The sequence below is a fragment of the Bos indicus genome, chromosome 24 (genome assembly GCF_029378745.1).
Source record: "Bos indicus isolate NIAB-ARS_2022 breed Sahiwal x Tharparkar chromosome 24, NIAB-ARS_B.indTharparkar_mat_pri_1.0, whole genome shotgun sequence".
NCBI lineage: Eukaryota > Metazoa > Chordata > Mammalia > Artiodactyla > Bovidae > Bos > Bos indicus.
Genome location: NC_091783.1, coordinates 50,608,253 through 50,628,962, shown reverse-complemented (window position 1 = coordinate 50,628,962; position 20,710 = coordinate 50,608,253). Strand labels below are relative to the sequence as shown.

The window sequence follows — 20,710 nt, the reverse complement described above, 5'->3', positions numbered from 1 at the left end:
AGTCAAGAACATGCAGAGCAAGAAAGAGACATCAGCGGAAATTAAGGAACTCCAACTTTGAATGTTTCTCATGATCTTCGTGAAGTTCTTAGTGTAAAAAGCAGAATTCACATCTCAAGCTCTTGCACGGACACCACAGGCCCTGCCAGTAGGGTCTGACACAAGGACCCCCATCTGTTTGACACTGAAACTTCTCAGCAGTGACAGCAACGACTGATCCCAGAGTTGGATTAGGGGGACTCGTGGCGGGGACACAGATGCTGGGCTTGGGATGTTTAGGAGATTGACATGAAAAGCCATGGGTAGCTCAGGTAGCAGTCACCTTAGTACCTCCAGCCTCTTCCACCTCTGCGTTTTACCTGCAACTTCCTGTCCTGTGACAGGTTTTAATTCTTGGAGGCAGTCAAGAGGGGACAGGAGGGGTTGAGAAACCCGGAGTGTATTGCCGACACTAACAGGTGTTCTGAACCCTCTTCACGTTAAGTCCTGCTGCTGACACCTCCGAGTGTTGGTGCTTTACTGAGATCTACTTGGTCCTTGTCTTTCTGCGCTTGTCACCCCAACTTTCACCTGCCAGTACCTGTGTCCTCTTGTCTGTGGCCTTTCTTTCGCTGCTGGAACCTGTTCTGCTGCAGTGCAGGACAGGCCAGAAGTGCTGGGAAGTAACAGTCCAAGAATATGGTCATCCTACAAAGATGCGCCGGGGGGCGAGGTGGATGTTCCTCTCTAATCGAGCTGCCATCGGGATTAAGCTGCCATGCCCACAGTGGTGGCATGCACCCTTCTTGGCTTCTTTCCCCTCCCCCTCACTTCCCTATCACCTATCTGTGTCTCCTGAAGCCATTTCTCCCGCCCCTTAATTATTTGCACTTGATTCTTTGTCTCTGAGTTTGCTTTTGAAGGAAACTAAGCCAGTGCTTCCTCTGACTTTCCTCACTGATAGAGCTCCAAACTAGGAGGAAGCTGTGGGACCAAGAACCAACCTCGGTCAGAAGGTTTGGAGTTGGCTCCAAGAGATGGTTTGAAACATACAAGGTGGACACTGGGCCTGACCCAGGTGATTGTGGAATGTCTTCCCTTTTTACCAATCTTTGTAGATTCTCTCCTCACCTCCCCTTCAACTTGCAACCCCTCAAAACACCTCGTCTTCACAGGTACAGGGAGAATCCAGCCATGTTCCGATGACTCAACTGCTGTTAAAGACAGCAGATAACGTGTAAATGAATGAGAGTAAGTAGACGAACAAATGAATCTATGTTCCAATAAAACTTTATTTGGCCCATCCCGATCAAGTTTAATAATGTTTAATAGATATTTTTAAAACATGAGTAATAGCAATTCCTCTGTAATAACAATTATATATGAACTCCTTGTCAAGATCAGCAGCTTGTTCCTTTACCAAAAAAGTAAAACCGCCCTCTGAGGACAAATGGCACGTGAGAGCGGTGAGCGTCTCCTTTTCTTAAAAAAAAAAAAGAAACCCCAACACTTCATATTTACATATTTCCCAGGTAAAAATTGGTCAGTATGGTTAACTGTTTTTAAATATAAGTTTCTAATGTGTTGCAGGTTTCAATGTACAGATCCTAGTTAGCTGATTAGATTTAAGGTGCTGTTGAGGTGAGGGTGAACACAGCCTACAATCAACACTGGGGGATCCTCTGTTTACAGACCGGCTCCTATGGGCATCTCTGTGGGGAGCTGAACGCCGGTGGTGGAAACGGAAGAGCGTTTGCCGGGGACCGGACTCCATGCCTCTGCAGAGGACCTGCCATGCTACACACTGTCCCCTGAGGCTCTGTGAACGCGTGCACCTCTGGTTTGCTAAGTCACTTCAGTTGTGTCCGACTCTGTGGGACCCCATAGATGGCAGCCCACCAGGCTCCCCCGTCCCTGGGATTCTCCAGGCAAGAACACTGGATTGGGTTGCCATTTCTTTCTCCAATGCATGAAAGTGAAAAGTGAAAGTGAAGTCGCTCAGTCGTGTCCGACTCTTCGAGACCTCATGGACTGCAGCCCACCAGGCTCCTCCGTCCATGGAGTTTTCCAGGCAAGAGCACTGGAGTGGGGTGCCATTGCCTTCTCTGGCACCTCTGGTTTGGCATGCTCCAAATTCATCCTAGCCTAAGCTAGGGAGAACATGGTGGTCTCAGGCCCCTTCTTTTGTCATGGGGTCCCCATGCTGATACCTGACCCCTGAGGGCCCTCAATGTCAGCATCCCACTTTTCAGACCTTCCTGCCTTTCTGGATTCCTTGTCCCCAAGGCCCCTTGCTCTCCAGTACATTTCTTCAGGGCCTGCTGTTTGCTAGGGCTAAATTGATGATCAAACCAAGGGCAGAATTAATGAAGGTCGATGGATCCTGTGTGAGAGCGTCTCTCCCAGCACATCTGCTCTGTTGCAGGCACTTCACTGCTTTCCTCCAAAGGGGCAATTTGGGCTGAGAACACAAGCTCCCAAGGTAGGTTTGGAGTGGGGCTGTGTGTGCTAGGGGTGCGGGGCAGGCTGCAGGGATTCTTGGAATTGCTGTCTTCAAACTCACCAGTGTACGGCATTCCCTGGGGAATAAGAGCTGTGTCACTGTGTCTGCGCGTGTGTCAGAAAAGTGCATAGGAAGTTCTGGAAAAGGTGTGTGCACAGGCCTGGGAGGATGGGTGATTTTACCCACAGATCCCAAACTGGTCTGATCTGAAACCAAGAGTTCAGATCACACCGGGGTGAGGCAAATGGGAATATTCAGTAGTTGCTGCTACTGCTAAGTCACTTCAGTCGTGTCCGACTCTGTGCGACCCCATAGACAGCAGCCCATCAGGCTCCCCTGGCCCTGGGATTCTCCAGGCAAGAATACTGGAGTGGGTTGCCATTTCCTTCTCCAGTGCATGAAAGTGAAAAGTGAAAGGGAAGTCGCTCGTCGTGTCCGACTCTTAGCGACCCTATGGACTGCAGCCTACCAGGCTCCTCCGTCCGTGGGATTTTCCAGGCAAGAGTACTGGAGTGGGGTGCCATGAGAGCCAGGGAAAAAAAAAATACGCTTGTTGACAAGGGGAAAGAAGCTGGCTCAATGTCCAATTTCAGAATTCACAGGACACGGCTCTGAGTAAAAGCACACGGAATGGGTAAGCTGGTAATGGACAGGGAAGAAACGTCTTGAACCAAGTTTTCTGAGAAAAAGGCCAGAGTGACCCCAGTAGAGGAAGACATTGTTCAGTGGACAGATGGACAGACACTGGCCTGGGGGCCAGGAGACTGGGATTCAAGGCTTGCCCTGACACCGGCTAGGCCCCAATCTTATTAACAAGTCACTTGGCTTCTCTGGACCTCACTGTGTTTCTCATCTGTGAGCTGAGGCTGCTTGGACTAGAGAGTTCCAACCCTCTCTGCCAGGCTCCTCTCCAGGCAGCCACCCAGGTGGGGCCTGTTGACTGCTAAGACCTTTCTGCCCTGGCACCACCGCTGATAAAAACACAAGGGCCTCTTCTTTGCTGGGAAAGTGATCAACCCCCCCACACCCCCCACCCCCCAAAATAGGCTCCTGTTCAAACACGCTCCCAGAGGTTAAAGGCTAGTTATTAAGGCAGTTTAAGAAATGGACATTCCTCTCGCTCCTCGGATCCTTCCTGTTTCGCTAACCCCAGGGCAGCAGAGAGCGGGTGGAAGGGCTGGTGGAGGTGCCAGGGGGGCGGTCCCCTCCGGCCAGGGCTGGCTTTCCCCGGATGGTTTCCGGGGGAACGGGCTGAAGCGCCCCTCGGCCCTCACCACCTTTCTTTGGAGAAGGCCTCGGTCTGCACGAGGTCACCGGGGTGCTCGGAGATGCACGCGCCGTTGAGGTCGCCCAGTTTATTGTCCGGCAGGTCCTCGGGCTTGGTGCAGAGCTTCAGAGCGCGGGAGATGAACACGTCCAGGTCGAACTGCGGGCTGGCGCCCCCGTCAATGGGGGCCGGGCGGCCGGGTGGGGACCCGCGGCGTTCTGGGCCGTCAGGGGGCGGGCTGGCGCCGCGCTCGGGGCCGCCCTGCGTGCTCTTGACCCACTGCGCGATCTCCAGGAAGAGGCTGGCCGGCTCGTCGTCTCGCGGCCCGGGGTCCACGGTCACCGTGGCCACGCCGGCCACCCCGGCAGCGGGGGGCGCGCCGGCTGCCTGCTTCCAGTGCGACAAGTCCAAGATGAGCTTGGGCTCCGAGTAGTGGTGCGGCTTGCTGTCGCGCCACAGCAGCTTGTCCAGGTAGGACGGCGAGCCCACCTTGTAGTCGCAGGAGCGCCCGTAGTCGGCCTCGAAGGCGCGCTCCATGGACGAGTGTGACTGCTCCAGGAAGCGCTCTGAGCTGCTCTGGGAGTCCTTGCGCGGGTCCACCTGCACGTCCTCCACCAGTGGCGCTGACCCCGCGCGTGGGTCACGCTGCCCCTCGCTTGCGTCCTGGCACCGGTCCGGCCGCCACTCCAGATCCGACGACAGGCTCACGGGGTACCTGCACGGTAAGACGGGATGGCCGTTGGACACCCCCCTCTTGCCTGCCCTGCCAGCCAGGGTGGCTTTGCAGAGGGAGCCACCCCCCTCATCACTGTTTGCCCCCCAACAGCCAGGCTTTCCATTCCTTCCTAGTCCCCCCAGCTCCTGCTGTCCCCCACCTCCAAGGTGGGAGGGACATGGGACAAAGGAACAGTAACGGTGAGCCCCCAGTGTGCAGGTGGAGGGACTGATTGTTTCCTCTTGTATTCAAGGGGCTTCCCTCAGAGCTCAGTTGGTAAAGAATCGGTCTGCAGGAGAGCCCAGTTCGATTCCTGGGTAGGGAAGATCCGCTGGAGAAGGGATAGGCTACCCACTCCAGTATTCTTGGGCTTCCCTTGTAGCTCAGCTGGTAAAGAATTTGCCCGCAATGCGGGAGACCTGGGTGCGATCCCTGGGTTGGGAAGATCCCCTGGAGAAGGGAAAGGCTACCCACTTCAGTATTCTGGCCTGGAGAATTTCATGGAATGTATGTATAGTATTCATTCAATGTGTGTGCGTCCTGAGTCACTTCAGTCGTGTCCCACTGCTTGTGACCCTATGGACTGTAGCCCGCCAGGCTCCTCTGTCCATGGGATTCTCCAGGCAAGAATACTGGAGTGGGTTGCCATGCCCTCCTCCAGGGGCTCTTCCCGACCCAGGGATCATGCCCTGCACTGTCACGCCCTTTACCACTGGGGCCTCTTTGGAAGCCCATTCATTCAATACCCTACAAATATTTCTTGAGCACCTCCTCTGTGCCAGGTGCTATACTGGGCATTACTGGACACAGCAGGCAACAAAACCCTTGTCACCTTGGAATGCATTTTCTAGTGGATCCATGTATGTAGTGCTCCTCAAACTGTGATGTCCACACAAATCACCTGGGGACCTTGTTAGAACGCAGATCTTGATCCAGTAGATGAGGTGGGGTCTGAGAATCTGCATGTCTAACAGGCTCCCAGGTGATGTGATGCTGCTGGTCCGTGGCCCACACTTTGAGTAGCAGGTGCTTCACCACCTTGGCTCAGATTAGAATCACGTGTGTGTGTGCGCGCGCATGCGCATGTGCATGCGTGTGTGTCGGGGGGGGGGGGGGGGGAGGAATTAAAAATAAAGTTCCATGCCCGCCCTGCACCTCCAATGCTGATTCAGTATGTCTAGGGAAAGGCCCGGCAGTTCATCAGACCTCTCCAGGTGTTTCTAAGTTCCAACCAGGGCTAAGAACCCTGCCCTAGGGGTTCCAGTTGGAGGCTCTTCAGGACTTTGTGCAGATGTGAGCAGGTGGGGCGTACCAAAGAAGTACCCTCTTTGGTACCTCTTGGCGTACCCTCAAAAGAGGCCAGGGATCCTTGTAATTCTGCCCTCTGTTGACTGTCCTGGGGCCTTGGAGAGCAGCTGCCCAGTGAAGGGCAGGTGGACAGGCGGGCAGGCCATCAGCCTGGGCTGAGCCCTCCCCATGTCAGGTGTTCTATGCAGAATTTAGGGGATGGGGAGGCAGGGAGCACAGAAGAAACCTCTTGGAACAGGAGGCCGAGTGCTCACACAGGAAAAACCAAGGGCAGGCTGGTTTGACTGTGTAACCGAGCAGGCAGGCAGCTGCGGTCCATGCTTTGTGGTTTGTGAAGCACAGGAAGGTACCAGTTCTGCCTGTTGATGCCATTAGGGCAGGAGTCACTCCTCGAGGTGAACACTGCCTCCTCCCATGAGGGTACTTGAAATGGCAGAGATTTCAGGAGGAAGAACTTGTGAAGAGCGTCACTTTTGGATGCTCTGTTGGTTCTATTAGAAAGAAAGTTCTGTTAGTTTGAGGTTTCAGAATCCCCTCAAACCAGGACCAGCATCTTGGTAAGGGTTAGGCTGGGACCCTGGACAGAGTATGAGTATGTGCAGATGGCATTCCTGAGGATTCAGAGCTTCAGGGAGCCGTGAGTGCTCCAGCTGCATGACTCACGGAACTGTCTTGCCAGTTTCTACACTGGCTGGACTGGGCATAATTCAAAAAGGAAAAGCTCATATTCATCCCATTCTTCTGCAGCTCTGTGATAGCATTTAATAACACCCCAATGGGATGTCTTTCACTTTTGGCTGCTACATTGCTAAGGGCCAAATGTATTGGGTTAGCCAAAAAATTTGTTCGGGCTTGTCCACACGGTGGTATGGAAAGCCCTAACAAACTTTTCGGCCAACCCGATAAGTTGTCCGCAGTCTCCAGGGCAACCCTGTGGAGTTTTATCACCTGCTCCATAGGTGAGGACACGAGTGTTCAGAAGTCAACAGCTTGCCCAAAGCAGCAGGGCCTGTGGGCAGGGGCTTGTCACCACCTTCGTCATGCAGGTGTGATGGGAAAAGTCAGAGCAGAGAAGCCCCAGGTTTAGAAGTGGTCAGAGTTGATGGGCAGGGGCCAAAGAAACCTTGCTACAGTTTTCCAGGCGCCAGCCTCAGGCCATAGCCGTGATGAGCATGGATGAACCCTGCCACGCCAATGCGCTGTGCCCTAGACGCTGTGGAGTGGAGGGGGCGGGGCTGCAGGGACCACATTCAAGGGCACGCCTAGCACGGGAGCAGCAGAGAGGGTCTTCGTTAATCTCTGTTTGCTGGCAACACTTGATAACAACCATTGACAACAACCAGCCTGTCCCAAAATAGCAAGGTAGCCCTGACCCTCCCTTGGAGCCTCCTTAATCTGAAACCCATCATCTGTCAAAAGACCGAAGAGGAGACACTGCTCATCTGTCACTTCTGTAACTAGCTGTCACTTTCTCACAGCAGCAGGGCTCCCACTTCGGCCCCCTCGGAGTCCTAGGTGCTAAGCCCTGGAGTTCTGTTTCTAAACGGAGCAGCTACCATCGCTCCCCTCCCAGAATTAGCAGGTGGTGATGCCTAAACGTTTCTGCCTGATCTAGAACATCAGAATGGGAAGGGCCCTGAGAGATCATTGTGTGCTTATGTGGAGTTTGTAAAAAAAAAAACAAAAAACAAAAAAAAACATATCTTCTCCCCAGCTCTGACTCATTGGTAGTGACTTCTAGGCACGCTGGGTTGAGAAGGATTCTGAGGCCCGGCCCAGCTTAGGAGAGAAGAGTTCTGCGAGTGTTAACGGTGTCTGACATGAGACAGGGGACTGCCCCTCGTGGCCAGGTGTTAGCCCTGTGACACGACACCAGTCTCCAGCCTCTCTGAGCTGTGGCTTCCTCGTGTATCAGTGGGCAATAATGATAATGGTGCCTGCTTTACTGGCTTCTCAGGAGATGCAAAGGGTATGAAGAGCAGGAAGGTGTTGTGTGATGGTGAACTGCACCTTGTTTTCTTGCATTGCTGTGCTTTGCTTTTCTGGGGCAAATTCCCAGCCTGCAAGACGTGAGCTCCAGCCGCGGGTGCACATGAAATGCTTGCCCAACTCTGTGTTGAGCCCGGGTGTGCGGTGCAGCTGGGGTGGGGAAAGAGGGTGGCGGAGGCACAAAGGCAGCCCCTGACCGCACGCGCAGGACACAGCTGTTCATCTACAGCGAGCATCTAGGGACAAGGAGGAAAGGGCGGGAAGCCAAGCTGGGGAAAGCGCCCCAGGGACTTTAGAACTCGGAAGACAGAAGGAGATGTCATGAAGGATCAGAGGCAGGTAGAAATGGGAGGATGGGGCCATGGACCCCAACCTCCAGGGCTGGGGCCCCTGGAGCCGCACCTGTCCCAGTTGGAGAGCTGGCTCTGGCTGGCGGCCATCAGCAGGATGTCGTCAATCTCATCCTCGATGCGGAAGGGGTGCTGTGAGGTGGGCTCGTCCTCCGGGCAAGAGTACGGGCTCATGTAGGGGTGCTGCAGCCCCATCTCGGCGGTCAGGCGATCCATGGGGTTAAAGGTCAGGATCTTCTCCAGAAAGTCGATGGCTGTGGGGAGCAGAGCAGGACGGGATGGTCATTGGTGCCCTTGCCACACTGAGAATGAGACTCCTCAGCCTAGGGATGCCCCCGAGTGTCTGTACTTTTCCATTTGTGAAAGGGCTTTTTACCCGTTCCCTTTCTCATGACCCTCACCACAGTCTAGGGATAAATTCAGAGCAGATGCTGCTTTCTGACTCCACAAATGAATTAATGGAGGTCCAGAGGGCTTACCCTGGTAGCTGAGCTGGTGAAGAATCCACCTGCATTGCAGGAGACCCCGGTTTGATCCCTGGGTTGGGAAGATCCCCTGGAGAAGGGATTGGCTACCCACTCCAGTATTCTGATCTGGAGAATTCCATGGACTGTATAGTCCATGGGGTCGCAAGTTGTCGGGCACGACTGAGAGACTTTTACTTTCACTTTCAGAGGGGTTAAGGTCTTCCCAGGTGGCACTTGTGGTAAAGAATCTGCCTGCTCATGCAGGAGACCCAAAAGATGTGGGCTCGATCCCTGGGTCAGGAAAATCCCCTGGAACAGGAAATGGCAACCCACTCCAGTATTCTTGCCTGGAAAATTCCATGGACAAGAGGAGCCTGGCAGGCTACAGTCCATGGGGTCGCAAAGAGTCGGACATGACTTGACTGCCCACATACATACAATACATACAGAGGGATTGCAGTGACTTGTAAGATAAGGTCACCGTTGGTTACGGGAGGTCAGGGCTAGAACTTTGCCTTTGGCTGGATTTCTGCAGAGACAAGGAACGGGGTGGAGGCACTTTATGTGGCAGTGACCCCAGGAAGCACCGGTGGGGGGTCGGGGAGAAGCCAGCCAAGGACGTGCCAGTGAGAAGTTCCTGCTGAAGGCACTTGGGGCTCCGTTCCACTGGGTCCTCCGAGAGACAGCGTGGGACACGCCTCGGAGGTGGTCCCACCTGGAGGGGGGAGGCAGTGGCATCTCCATCCCTACCATCAGGTGTCGTGGGTTGAGTGCAGCTGTGGGGGGAGCCAGTGGAGGGCCCTCCTCCTGTAGGACTCAGCAGTAGAAAGCCTGAGTGAGAGCTGTCACCATGGAGGAAGGCGGGGGGACAGAGCCTGCCAGCCCAGGCCTCCTGGGTCCAGAGCCCTTTCTCCCACATGTTGCCCCTGGAGGTTTGGCAGATCAAGGCCATCTTCTTCAAAACCTCCTGCACGTGTGTCTGCTCTCTTTCCCGCCTCTGGCTTCCGCTGGAAGTTGGTGCCTGTCGGAGCCTTGGAAGCTCTGATTGAAGATGGCAGAAGGCCTGTGTCCTGGGCAGAGGCCCCCATCTGCCTGGACTTGAGTTGATCAGTGCCTACATCGCTAGCAGGTAGGCCATGGAGATTTCATGTCTATCAGCTACAGCACTGGCTTCCCCTTAACGCATGACCATCGCCCTCGCTCCCCAACTCTTTCTTCTTCTGCAAGTTCAACCTCCCACATGTTTTTGTGGGTTTTTTTGGTGCTTCTGATATAATGAGGCTTCAGAGAAGGCAATGGCACCCCACTCCAGCACTCTTGCCTGGAAAATCCCATGGACGGAGGAGCCTGGTGGGCTGCCATCTATGGGGTTGCACAGAGTCATTCACGACTGAAGCGACTTAGCAGTAGCAGCTGTGCAATCATGTGACTTTTATGTGGCCCCACTGGATTCCCAGCTGGGCTTTTCAGAGCCCCCAGGGTTTCTGGAAGGATTCTCAGGGAGGGGCATCTCTGGTGATTGAGAGGCGGGGTGGGGGGCAGGGCCAGAGCGCTCCTCTCCCTGTTTTGGGAAGAGACTTCCTCATCGGCTCTGTCCCCTGCGGTATAGTTGCTTCTTGTCAGCACAGCTCAGGACTGACGCCCTCGGGGTGCGGTCTCGGGCCTGCTCCCTTGTCCTGCAGCTGTGCAGTGGCGGCTGCTTGGGGGACACAGTCCACCCAGACTGTGTCCTTCGTGCCTCTGAGGGGGAAAGCTAGAGAGACAGCCTCTTCCCAGGCCTGTAGGCCCTCAGAGGGATAGCCCAGGGTGAGCCGAGGGACAGCAGCTGGCTCTTTGGGGCAGGCGGGTGTGATACCCTTTTCCCTACTGAAGTTTCGTTTCAGCCATACCTCTCTCCCCTGAGGTCAGGCTAACCGGGGTCACTTTTCAAGCCCAGAGACGGATGAGAGAACTGTGGTTGAAGCCAGCACATTGGGAGGGTGAAGCCGGCCCGGCTTTCGTGAACCTCTATTTGGCTCCAGGATCCAGTCCACACACGTCGCCTGGGCATTCAGAGCCTTGTGGGCTCTTGGCCTTGCTCACCCCTCCCGCTTCACTTCAGACGATCAGATCCTGCTGATCCCAGCCCTCATCAGCTCTCCGGGCCGGCTCTCTGTCCCTCTCTGTGCCCGGTGGCTCTCACACCCTCCCCAAACCCCCAGAGCTCTCACTGGCCCCTTAGGATGTGTTCCTTCATCTGCTCATCTCTGACAGGTATCCGTCTTCCCAGGTAGACCATCTATCACGTCTCTGGTTTCTCTGAGACAGGCCCACAATGTTCAGAGAGGCTGCTGTGTGTGTGTGGTGGTTTGGGAAGAGACATGGATGACTCACCCCTGATCCAGAATTCCTGAGAATTCTGAACCTCCTGTCACATGGCAGGATTTCTACAAAGGCCCAAGAATCAAAGAAAATGTGGATGGGCTGAGACTTAATTTGTAGGGAATCAAATTGCCTCTCTCCCTTGATGACAGGGAAGCTGAGACAGTTTATTGATTGACAGGGGATTATGGCCAAAGACACGGTTAGTCCGAGTTCTTGGTTTTTCGATGGGGCAGCAGGGGGAGTGTGGCAGAGACGGTAGCTGGTACCCATGTCTGTTCTCCTCTTTCAGAGTAATGGACACACAGTGCAGTGGTTAAGTTTCCATGTCACAGCCTCACTGCAGCGAGGTGGGGCCAGGTGACTTACGCTCTGGCCAACAGGACATGAATGGAGGTGAGGTGTCCAAATCCTGGCTCATGACTTTAAAGGCAAGGGGCTGCCCTCCTCCCCCACCTGCCTCCAAGGGGTAAGGGCAACACCCTAAGGTGGTAGAGATATAAGACAGAAGGGGCTTGGACCCCTGGATGACTGTAGACCAGGTCTACCTCAGGGGCCCTGGACTGTCTACTTTAGATTCTTATATGAGAGAAGTAAACTCTTTTTTTTTTTCTTAAGTAAGAAATAAATATTATTTAAGTTGTTGAGAATCTGGGTTTTTCTTACAATTGGCCAAACCTATATCCTATCTGATATAGGAATTTCCTCAAGCAGAGGATGAGATGATTAGATAGCATCACTGACTCACTGGATATGAATCTGAGTAAACTCTGGGGGACAGTGGAGGACAGAGGGGCCTGGCATACTTCAGTCCAGGGGGTGGCAAAGAGTCAGACACGACTTAGCGACTGAAGAACAACAAGGAAGCCTTTAGCAGGTATGAGACTGGTGATATTCTAACATCTCAGATAATGGAGAAACTATCCTATGCCAAGGACTTTACAAACTCTATTTTATGTACTCGTCACAATGACCCTATGTGTCATGTATTAATATACCCATTTTACAGTTAGGCAAACAGATGCAGAGAAGTTAAGAAGCTTGCCCAATGCCAAACAGCTAGTCACTGGTGGAATGGGGAGCTGAGCCTGCGTCAGACTTGGAAGCTGATGAAACCGTACCATGCCTTCCAGAGGGGAAAAAGTAAGGGGAGGTGGAGGAGAGGGAGGGAGGCAAGTGAGAAAGAAGGAAAAGGAAACAAAATCAGGGTTGAGTGTGGAGGACCAGCAGTGACTGCCTTGAGGGTGGCCTGACGGCTGAACTCGGTCTGGAAGCAGCGAGAGCAAAGACCTGCTGCCAGGGGGGTCCCCCGCTTCTGTGTCTAGGGACTCTGGTCCTTTCGGAAAAGACTGCCTGCCCCGGGCCCCAGGGTGAAGCCAGGGCGCAAAGCGCAGCCTCCAGACGCCGGCCGGCCGGGCAGTCGGGCGGCGGTACCTTCGCTGTTCACTTCCGGGAGCAGCTTGCGCAGCGGCCGCTTCACCTCCCAGGTGCTGCTGACGAAGGAAGGCATCACCTTGAGCAGCTCGTCCTTGTCCTCCTCCCGGATCACGGGGACGGTCTCCAGGATGAGCTGCATCTGCTCCAGCTCGTGAGCCCCTGGGGAGGCAAATGCCAGATGGTTACGCGTGCCGCCCACCGGGCTGGTGGGTGTGGAAACCCCAGCGCCTAGGAGCCTAGGACAGTGGGAGCCCGGGGGCCTGGGTTCATTCTGCTGCTAACTGCTGGGTGACGGTGGGCAAGTTGCTTGCCATTTCTGGGGCTTGGTCAAATGCAGAAACAAGGGCTAGTCTCTGGGGCCCATCCATTCTCGTAGCATTCTGTGCCTCTGGAATGGTCCAGCCTCATACAGCCTGAGTCAGCCCACGCTAAAACGATGGGAGCAGCCCGACCCGAGGCTTTCCAAGCGTTCCTTCCTATGCACCTCTGTGGCTGTCCTTTACCAGGCTGGGGGAGGAAGAGATTTTAAGGCTAAAAATGAGTCTTACCTTTTGGGTTCCCATTAGGAGGGGAAAAAAAAAATCAGGAATAGCAAATTAAGTTTGGGACATGTCATGAGCACACTGACTTGTGCTCCTCCAGGCAGAGGGAGGAAGGCAGGGCGTGCCAGGTCTGTGGGACAGGAGGGAATGGCTCATTCAAGCACTCATTCACTCACTCATTCGTTCACTCAACAAATATTTATGGAGTGTCCTCTTCCTGCCACGGACCATGCCACATGCTGGGAATGAATAGCATCTTCACCCATAAGAAGCTTCAGGCTTTCTGCTTCTCGGAAACTCAAGTCCTCTTCCACACCCAGGCCATCACTGATGCTGTTTCAGAGCTTTGATGCTGCTGGGGTGGGTCAGGTCTGAATCTTTGCCGCCCTCTGGCCTCTAGGCCATTCCGTTCCTTTTGTTTTCCCTTTTTGCATGAGTAGTCTTGCCATTCACCTCTACTGGGTTAAATCCAACCAAGCCAGTCTTCCTTCCTGACTCATCCAGCTGCACAGAGCAACCCCCACCATCACTGAGTCCCCTGGGGTCCCAGTCTTCCAGAAGCTGGAGGCCAAGGGCAGGGCTCTCCCGTGTCGCCCTGACGATGCCCTGTGTGGCACTAAGCGCATGCGAATGCTGTGAATGCTGAGCCAGAACGTGGCAAAACATCAGCGTCTGCTCTGAAGGAGTCACTTGGCTTCTCCCTGCAGTGGCCTCAGGCAGAGTCGGTTCAAGGACTCTGGGAGCCTGCGGGGTCCCCTCTCTAAATGAGCACTCCAGATTGACCTCTCCCAGTGGCAGGGAGAGGGGAGAAAGGAGCTGAAAAGGTTGGGTGGGTGTTTTCATGGGTCAATCTTAAGGTGTTTGAAGAGACACGATTTCTTGATTTTGGAAGTTTAGTGCTCAAGATGTTTTTTTTTTTTCTTCTTCTTCTTTTTTTTAAGCCAGTATTTTGCCTGAAATGGTTGATAACAAGGTGCCTCCAAGTAGTGCAGTCAAAGTCAGAGGCAACCTCAAAGAGGAGGATAGCAGGTTTTGTGATTAGCATGTTTCCCTTCCTTTTACTGAGCTGCAGCAGAGGGGTAGGAGGGTGGCCCGGGTAGCAGCTTACCAGCAAAGAGCATCCTGCCCGTGAGCATCTCAGCCAGGATACAGCCGGCGGCCCACATGTCGATGGCTTTGGTGTAGTTGTTAGGGGAGAGGAGTAGGCGTGGTGAGCGGTACCACTTCGTTACCAGGCCTTCTGACAGGTAACCCTGGAAGACAAAACCCCAGCTTCCAATGGTCAGTCATTTGTGGACACCCTCCCTCCCACAGGGCTTCCCTGGTGGCTCAGCTGGTAAAAGAATCCGCCTGCAGTGCGGGAGACCTGGGTTCGATCCCTGGGTTGGGAAGATTGCTTGGAGAAGGGAAAGGCTACCCACTCCAGTATTCTGGCCTGGAGAATTCCATGGACTGGTCCATGGGATCACAGAGAGTCCAACATGACTGAGCATCACTCCCTCCCATACCTTTCTTCTTGTCCCATCTCTGGGAGAAAAGACCCCTTTCACTCTCCATCCTTCCTGTTGATCATCTGTTTAGAGGGGTTCAGGCAGGTTTGAGGGGCTCAAAGAGTTTGGTGGGGGAATCTTATGAGGCCCTGGAGTTCTTTTGTTCTGTGGAATGGGATCCAGGATGCCACTATTTAAGGAGCAACGCTTTCCCAGCCCATCTTGATGTAACAACATGTAACACTCTACCCTCATCTAGTAAGAAGATGGATAAACAGGAGCCGTACTCGAGTTCATTATCACCATCAATAGAGTAATGACGAGAAACTGGAATTTCATTTATTCAGTGGGCTGAATCTCAGAAATAGCTGGAAAATTGAAATCAAGCCAGTTGCTTTGGTGCTTATGATTAAATTAATTCTGCTACAATGCCAGACACCAATCTTCTGCTGGGAATGGACGAAGCTAGCTTCATCATGGGTGTGGGTGAAGGGCTTTGGGGAGCAGCCCTAAAGGGCAGACTGGACACAGCTTTTGTTGGCCCAGAGGGTTCTGGGAGTTCTACAGAGTGTGGGGTGGATGCTCTAGCTGATTTCAGCCACTGCTCAGTGTGTGGCCTGGGGTGGAAGCCCTTCCTATGGGAAATAATGACGTCATAGGTGCTTTAGGGAAATATAGCCAGGCCATGTGGAAACTGTTCTCTGTGTAATTCAGAAAGCATGTGCAACAGTGAAATCTGCAAAATGTCTATTTGCATTACCTGGAACGGTCTCTCTAAAGTGAAAAAAACAGACCTATTTGGTGGTCAAGGTCAGACAGTTAGCACCAGGGGTATCCAGTCAGGGAGTCTAGGGAACATTTTGTTATTTGCTGTTGTAATTTCCAATTTGGCATCTAATTTTCTTTTTCTGCTGAAGTAGAAAGTATCACAGACCCAGGTTAAAACAGAGGAAAAGTTAGGAAGCTCAAGTCCCCAGGAGCTTTTAATCAGTTAATCTGAAATCTCTTCACTTGTTGAGCAAAGATTTATTGTGTTTAAAACCCGAGAGCCCTCAGTTACAGCAGTTTTCTCTCCTCGGTGACACATGTTTCTTCAGAGCAGGACCTCAAACTGGTGGAAGAAAGGAAGAAAAGACTAGAGCACTCCCACTCCCCAGCCTCGAGGCTCCCAAATGAGCTCCTTGTAATTTTTAAAACGTGCCCCCTTTCTCTGTCCTTTGGGCCTTTGCGTGTGTACCTTCCAGGGATGGGTGTCTTCACACCCACTGTCCTTCCCGGCTAACTCACGCAGGTCTGCTTCCTCTCAGAAGCTCTCCAGCTCCCTGGGGTGAAGTTGAATGCCCCCTCCCAGGAGCTCCACCATCCCTGTTTTGTCTCTGTTTCTTTACTTCTCTGGGGCTTCCCTGGTGGCTCAGTGGTAAAAGACTGCCTGCAATTCAGGGATGTGGGTTTGATTTCTGGGTAGGGAATATCCCCTGGAGGAGGAAGTGGCAACCCACTCCAGTATTCTTGCCTGGAAAATCCCATGGACAGAGGAGTCTGGGGGGCTGCAGTCCCTGGGGTGGCAAAGAGTGGGACACAACCGAGCACTTTACTTCTCTGCTGTTCCCATCCCACCTGCCTCACCCACCCAACCCCCGGGACCACTGGACAATTCCCCCCTCATGGGCAGAGGCTGTATCTTGTTTCACAGCTGTTTCTGCCTTGCTCGTTTCTGTCCCAGGTCTGCCTCTTAGGAAATGTCCAATGAACACTGTTGAGTGGATGGACGGATGAATGAGTAAGGAAAGTCTCGCATGGTCTGAGCCCTTTCAAAATGGGGCCCCTACTGGAGGAACCACTGATCCCTTTCTTTAACAGACCTGATTTTACAGGGAGATCCAATTCCCACTTTCAGCAGTGGGTGAGGAGTTTACAAAAGTTGATGGCTTTTGCCTTACATTTTGTCTTGTTCCAGAAAGGACTGGCAAGTGTACTTTTTTTTAAAGCCAGGTTTATTGATGTATAATTTATAAGCAGTAAAATTCACTTTTTAGTGTATAGTTCCATGAGTTTTGACAAAGTATAAAATCGTGTAACCACCGTCACAATCAAGATGTATAACAATCTTGTTATCTCACACAATCCCCTCCTGCCCGCTTCAGGTCACCCCTCAGCCGCAGTTCCTTAGAAACCACTCTTTTCCACCCCCTTAGTTTTGCCTTGTACAGAATGCATATAAATGGAGTCACAGCGTGTGGCCTTTTGAGTTGAAATTCCTTTGCTTAGCCTAATGCATCTGGACTCATCCCTGTGGTTGTATGGAGACTAACTCGTGAGTTTAAGTCTGAGTCTCAAAATGAGACAAGCCCAACTGTAGGTGCGCACATCTGGGTGGGTGCGTTATAAATAAAGAATGGCCCAATGTTATTCTCCAGCCAGAAGGTAAGAGTGTCAGAGGAAGGCAAAAGCAGAGTGCTCATTGGGGAAGATACTGAGGGGAGTTTACTCTGATGTGTCAGTGAGCAGGCTGTTATGGAATTCCCTATAATTAACACCTGTCTGTCTGCAGAATCTGGGGCTGAAGTGGATGCAGGGGGCTTCCTTCTGAAGCACCTGCCCTGAATGTAAAAGATGTTTGCAGAGGCAAGGCTGCCCCTGATGTGTATCAGGAGCCATAGGACGGAGGTAAAGAATCTGCCTGCCATGCAGGAGATGTGGGTTCGATCCCTGGGTCAGGAAGATGCCGTGGAGAAAGGAATGGCTACCCACTCCAGCATTTCTGCCTAGGAAATCTGATGGAGAGAGGAGCCTGGCGGGCTACCGTCCAGGGGGTGGCAAAGAGTTGGACATGACTAGCGACTAACTCACTTTCTTCCTGTGGCTTCTGCCAGGCTCTGGAGCAAAAGGAGCCCTGGGGAGGGAGGGATGGGAACAGAGGGGTGCGGGCATTTCTGGGTCAGGGCAGACTTGGGGGTGGGGTTGGGCAAGGAGGGGAGGTGGGTAGGTGGGATTTCTATGGAAGGTCCTGGGGAGGCCTGTGCCTGTGGTAGGGCTCCTGTAGACTCCACTAGAGGGAGGGCCGTTCATGGAGCCCTGGCAGTGGCTGCGGGAAGCCTGGAGAGGCTTGCAACTCAGGTGCTCTCTGGGTAGCCGGGGGTTAACAGGTTCAGGAAGGCCCCCTGGGCACCACACTTCCCTGGAAGAGGGGAAGAATGCACACATGGATCCTGTCCGATCTAGAAGAAACTGGGTCAAGGGAAAGAGTTATCAGGCTATGGAGAAGTAAGAACTTTTGACCTTGAGGGGGTCAACAGGGCTGTGGCGTGGATGCTGTGATTTTGTGGAGGTGCAAGTTCTCAGGAGAGTTCCCGGCGGATGTGCTGTGGAAATAGAAGCACGTCACCCAAGGAATGGGAAAGACAGGGCACTTAGAGCCTGGGGAACATTGCAGAGGAGGGCATGAGAGCTGCCTCTGGATGTACACAGGGCTGTCATACAGATGGGGAGTTAAGCTTGTTCTCTGAGGCTCTAGGGACAGACGTGAGCCATGGCATGAGGCAGGAATCCAGGCAGTATAATAATAGCTCACGCTTACTGAGATACTTGAACTGCTCTCATGCTTCCTAGGGATTAACTCTTTTAATCCCTGAGACAACCCCATGAGTTAGGGACTCTTATGGCAGTCATTTGACAGGGAGGAATCGGAAGCACAGAGAGGGTAAGCAACCCATCCATGGTCACCCAGACGGCAAGCAGCACAGCTGGGGTGCAGCGCCAGTTTGGGACAAAGTAGTCCCTGTGATCTGAATAGATGGCTGAACTGCCTTTCGAAGAAAGAGAGCCCTCGAACCCACCGGGCTGTCCCAGGGTGGGGCTGGGCTCCTAGGCAGACAGGGATGGACAAGCTCACGGGAGATGAGCCAGCAGCACCCTGCAGGCCGCAGATCCTCGGACTCTGGCTTGCACTTGAATTCTTGGGCATCTGGGCTGAACACATGCAGATTCCATTTCATCAGGCCAACAAGGTGGTACCGATGCTGCAGGTTGGGGGACCGCATTTGAACCAGCAAAACCCTGGATGATCTTTAATATCCTGCCCTGCCCAAGGGATTAATGCCTTGCTCACAGGCCAGGCAGATTTCTCTAACTGAGCAGCAGACTGACCTGTAATAGGGGTTAATTCTTTGTGTTACAAGCACTCACCAAAAGATCATTTAGAAAAACACCACCTTCTCAGAGGCCCAGTTTAAGCAGAAATACATGGCCTCCCTCTCCACAGCCTCCTTCCTCCGAAGGTATAATTATTTGTGCCAATATCTATATCAGGCATGTTAGAAGCTTTTTAAAACATAAAGAACACCACAGTGGAATCGCCTTTCTTCTTGCTGACTCCAAACTCATTCTGTTAAACTCATTTCCATGAAGATATGCAGCAGGGACTCTTCTCAAGCTGAGGAAAGGAACGCACAGTCTTACAAGCCCAGTGTACAACACAATCATTGGTAAGTCACCGGGTATGTTCTGTTTACAGCTTCCCTGGTGGCCCAGTGGTAAAAAATCTGCCTGCTAATGCAGGAGACGTGGGTTCCACCTCTGGATCTGGAAGATCCCCTGGAGAAGGAAGTGGCAGCCCACTCCAGTGTTCTTGCCTGGAAAATACCATGGACAAAGAAGCGTGGTGGGCTACAGCCCATGGGGTTGCAAAGAATCAGCCACCACTGAGCGACTGAGCATGCATGCACATTCTGTTTATGCAGCTAAAACACACATGGTGAACAGTGTGGTTAAATCAGCTGCCCTGAATTTTCATTAACTTCTCAAGTGAAAGTGTTAGTCGCTCAGTCATGTCCAACTCTTTGTGACCCCATGGACCGTAGCCCGCCAGGCTCCTCTGTCCATTGAATTCTTCAGGCAAGAATATTGGAGTGGGTAAGCCATTACTTTCTGCAGGGGATCTTTCCAACCCAGGGATTGAATCCGTGTCTCCTGCATTGCAGGCAGATTCTTTACCGTCCGAGCCATCATTAACCTCTAAAGTGGATGCCCCTTAAGTGCTGATCTGATGCCCTCCTTTCTCAGGGCTGCCCCCTCCCCACTCCCTGCTCTGGATCCTCTCCAGTGAAATTCATCTCTCCCCCGGTTTCCATGGAAATAACCAAAAGCCCAGTTAAGTTCCTATAGGCCTGCAGCCCCCATGTGGTCCCTTCCTTTTACACTAAAAAAAAATCAGAATTGCTTTAAAAAATGACTTATTTTTATTTGTGATAAAATACACATAAAATTCACCGTTTTAACTGTTTTTAAGCACAAAATTCAGTAGTATTATGTACATTCACATTGTTGTCCCAGCATCACGACCATGTGCAAAACTGAGTCAATGCCTATTAAACAACAGCTGTCCATACTCCAGCCCCCAAAGCCCCCGTCGACCAGCACTCTTTCTGGCACTACTGAATGTGACTATTCATATAAGTGGGATCATACAGTATTTGTCTGTCTGTGACTGGCTTCTTTCACTCAGCATAATGTACTTCTCCCTGCTTTAAACAGCAGGAAGGTGGGAGCAATGGAGCTGAGCTTCTTTTTAAAAAGTACTTTCTCAAAATGTGGTTGTCTTCTCACTCAACTAGAGCTCACATCACAGATAAAAGCTTTGCATGTTATCCCTCTGGGATCCTAATCATCAGCTCTGAGTCCTGTTACAGTGCAAGACATGACAAAATGTTTCATTTGTTTGGATCGCCAGTTCTAATACCGCCGTCCTTGCCAGGACCAGGGCTGGGCTGGGTGGACAAAGGCTTGGTGCAGCTGCTCCAGCCTCAGTTTCCCCATTTGCTTGTGCTGCTGGCCTCCAGGATTTCCTCTGCGGGGCGCTAGAGTCCTAGAAATCTGCATCTCAGTCGCTAGCAATCTCTAAGTGAGGGGACCCCGCGGGGCCAAAGTGATTAATTTTTAATGGGCTGGACTGTGAGCGAATGGCCCCTTTTAGGAAGATGCATTAACCAGCAGGCCATAATTAGACACTTGTCTCTCGCTGACTTTCAAGGGGGAAATCTGGCAGCAGTCTTGAGCAGCGGCTCTCAAACCTGATACACATTAGAAGCACTTGGGCAACTTAAGACAAATCCCGATGCTTAGGCCACCAACCATGCTGATGACATCAGAGTCTCTGGTGGAGCACCCAGGCATCAGTCATTTTTAAAACTCTCCAGGTGACCCCAATGTGCAGCCATATTTGAGAACCAGTATCCTAGGGATCCCTGGCTCATTGGCTTTGGAAAGGTAAGCAGTATTTTCACAGTTCCCCAATTAGTGCAGGC

The 20,710-nt window shown here is 52.5% G+C and overlaps 1 protein-coding gene across 6 annotated transcripts in view; it reads right to left on the bottom strand.

Annotated features, from left to right (window-relative positions):
- Positions 1-1,253: 1,253 nt before the first annotated feature.
- MAPK4 (mitogen-activated protein kinase 4) overlaps positions 1,254-20,710 on the bottom strand; it is a 173,131-nt gene continuing 153,674 nt past the window's right edge. For all 6 annotated transcript variants that reach the window (XM_070779080.1, XM_070779077.1, XM_070779076.1 and 3 more), the window contains 4 exons: positions 14,027-14,171; positions 12,374-12,535; positions 8,164-8,365; positions 1,254-4,464 (listed from right to left, as the gene is read on the bottom strand). In XM_070779080.1, coding sequence (XP_070635181.1) covers positions 3,753-4,464; positions 8,164-8,365; positions 12,374-12,535; positions 14,027-14,171 — 1,221 coding nt within the window. In that variant the 3' untranslated portion in view covers positions 1,254-3,752. The remainder of the gene's footprint in view (positions 4,465-8,163; positions 8,366-12,373; positions 12,536-14,026; positions 14,172-20,710) is intronic.